Source organism: Drosophila willistoni, assembly GCF_018902025.1.
Source record: "Drosophila willistoni isolate 14030-0811.24 chromosome 2R unlocalized genomic scaffold, UCI_dwil_1.1 Seg200, whole genome shotgun sequence".
Taxonomy (NCBI): Eukaryota; Metazoa; Arthropoda; class Insecta; order Diptera; family Drosophilidae; genus Drosophila; species Drosophila willistoni.
Window position 1 is genome coordinate 4,423,857 of NW_025814051.1, and position 8,256 is coordinate 4,432,112.

Consider the following 8,256-nt stretch of genomic DNA (forward strand, 5'->3'; position numbering starts at 1 on the left):
ACTACATCAAAAAACAATAACAAAAGATGATAGTCAAGCGATTAGAGGCAATTACTGGAGAGTTAAGAGAGGAACTATGTGGCTACGCATGGCGTTTAGAAACTGCAATTACAACTTACTTACTAAAAGTAAGTACTCGTGCTAGCCTGGTCAACAAAACTTCAAGATTTTATCAGTCAAGCTGAGACGTCAGAATAGAATCAAGTGAAACAAAAGCAACATGTTTCCTCCAACTCACCTCCCCATCCTCCTCCACTGCACCGTCTCTCATGTTCTCTCATCTGTTGTTTTGCTAGTTAATTTTAATGAATCTCTGTAGATATTTGAAATCGGTTTTTGTTTTTTTTTTTTTGTTTCGTTATTGTTTTTTTTTCTGTTTTCTGTCCCATCTCAGTTGTTTGTCGGCGGTTTTCAAGTGCGCACCTGAAACGCGCTTTAGAACTTCAGTTCTACTCTTTAAGAAAGTACAAAAAAAAACCCAAATATAAAAAAATAAACACATTAAAAATTAAAAAAATACCCAAAAAAAAAATAAAGTGGACTTCGTGATGGAATATTTCAACGCCTTTTTCATGTTCGTCTTCTGTGGATTTCTGTTAACTCATCATTGTGCCCAAGGTTGTTAAAATAAATTTCATTAATCAATTGCAATCTGAATCAAGATTTGGCAAATGTAGAGAATCGGGGATTTTCCTGTGATTGGGAAAGTTTCGATTGAAAATAATTAGTCAACAAATAATTCTATTACTATAATCATTAGGTTTTGGCAGAATTTTCAGAAAAAACTCCCTTTAAAAATTACATTAGAATAGAGTAAAATAATTTGTCGGGTAATTTAAATTATTTTAAGTTTTCTTTTAAATTTACAACCAATGATTAACAAAATAAAATTTTGTAAAATGAAACATTTCTTTAAAGTAGTTTCATAATATAAGGATTTGTTTTTTTAATAATAACTAATTTTATTAGTTTATTATTTATTAGTTCTATTAGTTTTTATATTAGTTCAAGTATTTTGCTCCTTTTTTATTCTTTTTAAATTTTATGTTGAACCTTCTCTCCATGTTAGTAAGTAGCGTAAAAGCTTTTCCTTAATACGGATTCAAAATTACAATAAGTTTTCTAATTCCACATATTTCCATAAACATTGGTGATGCATCTTTGAAACTTGTATTCATAAATCATTTCTTCTTTTATTTATTTTCTATTTTTGTCTAGGCAAATTAGATATGAGTATTATACATATATTCCTCTTAAAATTAAGCAGTGTGACAGTGGTAAACTTTAAAGAACTGAAAACATGAGATGTTTGGGGACTTCGTAAAATATCCTTCCAAAGGCAAAATTGGAATACTTAGCCATAGTTTGAGAATATATCATTTATAGATTTTTGAGTTTTCAAACAAAATTACAACATTATTGTTGGAGTGCTAATAAAGCGCTGTTAAAAGATCTAAGGCCACTAAAAAGTTGCTTCAATGTTCATTCATTAATCAAAACATAGTAAATTGACTTTAATTTATTTTAAAAAATATAGAAAATTCCTAAAAACTTTAAACTTTGCAAATTACTAACTTTGTCAAATTTTACCCGATTTTCGAAAGTGATTTCGCATTTTAATGCATTTTTAATTGAATTTTGAATTAGAGTGTAAGTCGCTCTAATTATCAAGATGGCGAAACAAAAAATTTTAAAAATTCATGTCTTTAATTTGCATTAAAATTTCGAGAACTGAATTTTTTGCCAATTTCGCAAATGGGTTTTTTCCGTAATCGGATTAAAATTTATTTTTTCAAATATCCAAAGGTTTAATGCAATTTTACGATTTGATTAAAAAAGAGGGATACATTTAAATAGGTTAAAAAAAATATCGAATATACAGTCTAAAAAAAGAGCAGACGCAAAAATTTGTGTTAAAGATTTAAAAAAAAATATCTTTGTGAATCGTTTGTGGCCGATTTTTATTCATGTTGGGACATGATTTTCTAATTGCATTATGATTGGTATATTGATTCCCACAGGCCCCGAGCTGATTAAATCCGGACCTAGTTCCTTGGTCAATTATAAAAGATGTAAGGGCAATTTGCATTTCACTATGATTTGTTTTTGTTTTGCCACTACCTACCAACAAAATAAGAGATGATCAGAAATACTGCATTTCATTTTTGCCTCAATTGATGTTTGCCAGATATGTCTTTCTATGGACTAATCTTATTCTATCCGGCAGTAATTGCAAAACAACTAAAACTCTATATTCCCCTTTAATTTGTTGGTATTCGTACAGCGTATTTGCAGGCTTTAACTTTATGACTCGTTTTGTCTTGCCCCAATTTGGTTATAAGTCATTGTGCATCCCATTTGTGGCATTCATTGAGGCTAATCCATTTGCAATTGAGGTCTAATCCAATAATTATAGTTTACTTTGCATATTGAATGGCAATTAAAATCGGTCAAAGGGCATGTGGCCAGTTAAGCTTAGCATTCAACCAACTGGAATGTGTATCTGTGTCTCTCTCCCTATCACTCTCTCTCTCTCGCTCTCTGTCGCTCTCCATATCCATAAACAAGTCAACGTGTGCGCTAATTGCATCACTTATAGCAGATATACAACCGGATGTGGCGGATGCGCTCCAATTCACCTGATTAGTGCGAAGTGGAAGAGAAACTCAAGTGTTTGCATAACTTTAATTAAATTTCTGCTAAATCTAATTTCTATGCTAAACCAAAAAACAAACAACAACGATGTCGACGACGCCGACGCTGATGATGATGATGGCTGGAACGTGGATGTGGCAACCAGGTCAAGCGAATAAAGTGTCCTCCAAGCTGGATTTCGATGAAAACGAGAATAACAACCAGACAGGCATTCTCGGACAGGGGCAGGGACAGGGACAGGGCCAACAGGGTGGAAATGGCAGCTATGATCAGGGTACAGGACGTAGTCTAAGCGGAGGCGGTACTACTAACGGAGGGGGAGGTGGTGGCAGTGGAAACAGTGGCAATCGTCCAAAGATACATGGGGTACGCGTAACCGTCGATACGGGGAATGGACAGCAGCAAACGAAAGGTAATTAAATTCGCTCGAAGCAACAGCAAAATAAGAACTAAAAAAAAAGAAAATTAAACACGAACCAACAAAATGAACAGAGTCCAAGGAGAGCGTTGAAATTACGGACTTGGGTAAACACAAGAAGCGTGTGGGCATCCACACGGACATCACGTTTGAGATTACCGCCGAGGGGGAGGCAAATGAGACAAGCTCGGCCCAGCAGCAGGGTGAAAAGGGTAAGACCACCCATTTCACTTTCACTTTGTAGCTTAAATAATGCATTATTTTGCTTTAGAGGATGCCAGTGTACCCATTTACAAGGGACGTGGAGGCAGCGATTCGAAACATAGAACCAGAAAACCCTATGATCCCAAATCACAATGGAATCCCAATTTCTCTAGTGAACATAGGGGATATGATACGGGCGGAAGTCGCTCGGGCAGCAGCGGCGGTCGAGTAGGAGGCGGTGGCTATTACACACCTCAATATTATCCCCAGGAAGTCTATGCAAATGGAGGTTCGGGCAATAGCGAGACTTGGACTCATTATGTACCCGTTTGGACTACCGAACGTTCACCCCATGAGCAAAGTCAGATTCAGAGGAGACCCAGTTGGAAACCCTGCTATTGTATGTCTTCATATGGCTATGGATCGGACTTCAGACGTCGTCGGGATAGTAAAGCTTCCAGAGATCAAGCTTCCCACGGTGTGATCAATAGTGGAGTTATTCAAGTTGATGGTAAATTAGAGCGTCCATTCTCATGAGTTTGACTTGATAAAAATAAAATGTTTAATGACAATTAAATTCATATTGATTCTTTTGTTTTTTTTTCATGAGATTTCTGTGCAGATTTACATATTTATTTATGTCAAAATTTTGTTTCCTTGTAACATTTCAACCTTATATTCATTTTAAAATTGTTTTTATTTTAGTCTTCTTAACAGACTTCTAGCAAATTAAAGTAAACTGTTCAAATATTGAAAAGGATAAACAGAAATTGAAAAGGATAAACAAAATCTTTAGTTAAAACTTTGTTTATTTTATCTTCGTAGTAAGGATTAATTATGTTGACCTGTTTTTGTTTATATGAACGGATTAGGGATAGTTAAAAAATTTTATAAATTAGATAGAGCAACAAGATCTACTTAACAGCAAACCACTTATAAGTATGTATAGTAAAACAAAAACTTGGAGATTTGCAAGCAATAGTGAAAAGGAAAATTGTATCTAAAATAACGTTTTTCCCACCATCCATTTTCTATTTTCTACTCCTGTTTTCTTTTGTTCTTACTAATGAAGATAAACTATTGTATGCTTATTAATATGTCTATTTTTACAGAAGAGTTTGTTTTTCCAGACAATTATAAGAGACAAAGTCTTAAAATTTCTTAGGTGAGTCATATGAGTCCATTAAATTCTGAATCAAGAAAACTGTAGCCCATAATTGGCATAAGCCAAGCTACAGGATGTTCTTTCGAATTTCGTTTAACATTCCCTAAATTATGATGATACCAATACCAATCGAAAGAAATTTTTAAATATTACCTATAAATATATAAATATTCCCCTAACAAAATAATTATTCCATCTATCACCCAATATCCTCAGTATTAAAAATAAGGTTAATAATTTGTTTTTAAAATTGTTTCGTTAAATTTGTTTTTTGTTTTTATTAATATTAAATGGTTTTAACACCTATTTAAGAACACAATAGGCTTTCCTTGTTATAACAAATTTGTTTTCCTAGGTCCTGGGTCAATTCTTAAGAGTGGACACTGTGAGTGCTGGCTCTGCCATTGTCATCAACGGAAGCGGTGGCCACCTTGTAGCCGTACTCCTTGCCATTCACATTGTAGTTCTCGCTCTCACCAGTGGCCAAATCCTTGTAGTATTTCTGTTGACCATTGGAATCAAACTAAGAGGGAAAAGAAAATATGTTGATTTCATCTGAAAATATCAATAAAAGGAAAACTCACCTCTGACTGGGAAGACCATTTGGATTGCTTCTCCCACTGTTTGGTCTGGTAGTTACTGCCAGCGCCGCCTGCAGCACCAAAGTTACCAGATCCAGCCACTTGTTGGCCACTGGTCAGACCTGCGTTGAGACCAAGACCAGAATTGCTAAGAAGAGAGCCGCTCAAGAGGGAACCCTGGCTACCGCCGCCCAACAAAGAACCACTCAATAGAGAACCACTTTGGCCAGCATTCAGGGAACTAGCAGAGTTCAGAGAGCTGGCAGAGTTTAGAGAGCTGGCAGAGTTCAGAGAGCTGGCAGAGTTGAAACCGAAACCGCTGTTGAATCCGGAAGCGCCTCCGAATTGCACCTGTTGCTGTTGCTGCTGTCCCAGACCGCTGTTGAATCCAGAAGCACCTCCGAATTGCACTTGGTTAGCACTGCTACCGGCAGCTTGTTGCTTAGCTGTCTGATGGGCCTGATTGATCAAATGGTTCAACTGAGAATTGGTCTGCAAGTTCAAGCCCGAGGACTGACCCAACTGGCTGCCGAATTGAGAGCCAAATTGACTACCGAATTGACTGCCGAATTGCTGATTGACTTTAAAGGCAGAGTTGGTGCCGAAATTAGAGGCAGACTGGCCCCCATAGGCATAACGGGAAGAGGGTTGCTGAATCTGGATCTGAGGTGCCGATGCAGTGGTGGTCACTTTACGCTGATAATAGTGCTCTGAAGTGGTAGGAGCTGGAACTTGAACGTATTGCACTGTGGGCTGCTGTTCAACCACACGTTCCACATGCTGGACATATTTCTGGGAGCCACCGGGTACGCTGTAAACCACCTGCTGCTGAGGAGCAGAGACAACCTTCTCGTGACGGTAGTACTCGACATTTCCACTCTGTGATGCGGGGGATGTCAAGGCCAAAGGAGCCTGAACATTGCCCGACAACAGTGCTTCGGAATTAACGGCATTCGATCCTCCAAAGTTGACTTCTGTGCCAGCATTTGAGTTGTCAGCAAACTCCACATTGCTGCCAGCATTGTGGGCGGAAGAAGCACCGAAATTGGATGACAGACTGCTCTGGAAGGCAGAGTTGGTAGAGAAGGCGGACTGCGAGCCAAATGAGGCAGCATTTTGGGCTCCGAACGAGGCAGCATTGTTAGCTCCGAACGAGGCAGCATTGTTCGATCCAAAAGCGGCAGCATTATTGGCATCGAATGAAGATGCAGCACCTCCGCTCAGTGAATCTTGAGTTTCTGTGGCACCAACCGAATCGTAAGAACTCTCCAGATTACCCAAAGATGAGCCACCATAACTGCTGCCACCACCTAGACCCAATTCAGCATTGGCGCCGCCACCGACTGTGCCATAACTGCTGGAGCCACTGGAACCAAAACCGCTGGATCCATAGGAACTGCGACGTGCCGCCTCAAGAGCCTGTTGATGGGTATTATAGTGGCTAAACAAAAATTGGTAAAAATATATCAAATTAAATAACATTCCCAATGAGTTTGCATCTTGTGTTAGCTAAATTTTTGTGATATTTTTTTAAAGCTGTTAGATTAAGTACCATGTTGCCAATTGTCCAAAAAGTGTTTAAGCCAAATCAGATTAATTCATTTTTAGAACATAAGCCCACAAGGCACTTACCGAGCATGGAAATCATCACCACGTTTATATCTAACCATTTCCATTTCGATTTTCAGAAAGTGAAAAGAAACACAAAATTATTGAATCTTACTCTACATCCAGAGACACTTGCATTATCTTACCTGTTTTCAAAATCTGTAAGTAAATAGAGAAAAACAAATTACGAATTAGAAAAGGGAATTTCAAAATGCAATTAATGGGGGGAGGCGATAAGTCGCCACATGCCTAGAAAAAATATTGCACAAGTGTTGTGTAAACCATTGATTGAAATGAATGGAAGGAGGGGAAACTACGTTTCCAAATCGCTGACGACATAACGGCATTTGTGTTCTAGATTTTCCAAAACAGATTAGGCAGTCAAATTATAAAATTGATTTCATCAAGGTTACAAATTGTTTGAGATTGATTTGGGAAATATTTTTCACTTGGAGGTCATAAAAGGATGTCCAGGATAATTTTGATGCACTCTCTCTTTTTAAATCACTTCACTGTTTTTTTTTTTTTTACCTCCACAGACCACACCCAGACATAGGGCCAGCACGAATAGTTTATTCATATTGAAATTTTTTATATTCCAGTGTTCAATGTTCTACGATGTTTGAAATTGTACTAATGAATCGATCGATCTGAGCTGGCTCTTTAAAATGAAACTGAATCCAGTGATAAGGTTTTTGTCATTTAATTTTCAGTCTTGAACTGATTGATTCTTGACCTAGAGTGGTGCTTTTTTTTTTTATTTTAAATTGGAGCTCGTAATTGGTGCAGAAAGCTTTTGGAAAAAAAAAATGATGAAAGTAAAGCTGATAGGAATAATGTTGAAACCTTGATTTTACCTAGTATATAGTTGCCATGTACGAAACATTGAAGCATCCAAGTACAGACTGATTGTTATTATATACAATAAACTTAATATGTATGCCTAAAGATGTGTAATTTATTAAATATAGAATTAGCTTATTTGTGTTTTCATCGTTTTGCGAAAGGTAAACGAATTTATTGTAGCTCTCATACCCCTGCCTAAAGAGTATAAAAGTAAACGCAATTGAGTTACTGAATTTATGACTTTGTGTCGAGATGTATCTGAGTCCTTGAGTCTTAAACTTTTTGAAAGTAAAATATATGTCGCTGATTTTTAAGGACTATAACTAGTAAACCTGAATGAAGCTTTCAAAAGGACCTATTTGGTTCATAGAAATCTTTGTTTAAGTATTCCCTAACGGATAAATAAACTTGAACCTCGTTGTACACAAACTTATACGTGTAAACCAAATGATTCAACCCGGCATTAGCCCCCTAAGCTAAATGATCTTTATATCAAGATTCTTTACTCCATATATACACTATCCCAAAAAAAAATTAACTTAAAACTGTTTCTTATGCAAGCCTTTGATATTTTCTTCGCTTTGTAGAGTTCATTGATAAGTATCAACTGATATTATCCATTACATACTTAAAAGACCTTCAGAAAAATTGGTAAAAAAATTATTTAGCTTAGGAAAAAAATCTAATCTCTCGCAAGTCTAATTAATAAAAGAAACATGTAAGTGGAAATATATAACTATCCTGCATTAGGGAAAAAATTAATTGGAATACTTATCCTA

General features: G+C 36.6%; 2 protein-coding genes across 2 annotated transcripts; one reads left to right on the plus strand and one right to left on the minus strand.

Moving 5' to 3' along the window:
* Positions 1 to 520: 520 nt before the first annotated feature.
* LOC6641542 (RNA-binding protein cabeza) lies at positions 521 to 3,858 on the plus strand. Its single transcript, XM_002064391.4, has 4 exons — positions 521 to 618; positions 2,801 to 3,067; positions 3,148 to 3,285; positions 3,345 to 3,858. Exons 1-4 carry the CDS (start codon positions 549 to 551, stop codon positions 3,812 to 3,814), a joined length of 945 nt encoding a protein of 314 aa, XP_002064427.1. The 5' UTR covers positions 521 to 548; the 3' UTR covers positions 3,815 to 3,858.
* An 842-nt stretch (positions 3,859 to 4,700) lies between these two features.
* LOC6641541 (uncharacterized transmembrane protein DDB_G0289901) lies at positions 4,701 to 7,246 on the minus strand. Its single transcript, XM_002064390.3, has 5 exons — positions 7,163 to 7,246; positions 6,778 to 6,790; positions 6,656 to 6,685; positions 5,027 to 6,464; positions 4,701 to 4,965 (listed from the first exon to the last, which is right to left on the minus strand). Exons 1-5 carry the CDS (start codon positions 7,209 to 7,211, stop codon positions 4,813 to 4,815), a joined length of 1,683 nt encoding a protein of 560 aa, XP_002064426.2. The 5' UTR covers positions 7,212 to 7,246; the 3' UTR covers positions 4,701 to 4,812.
* Between the last annotated feature and the right edge of the window lie 1,010 nt (positions 7,247 to 8,256).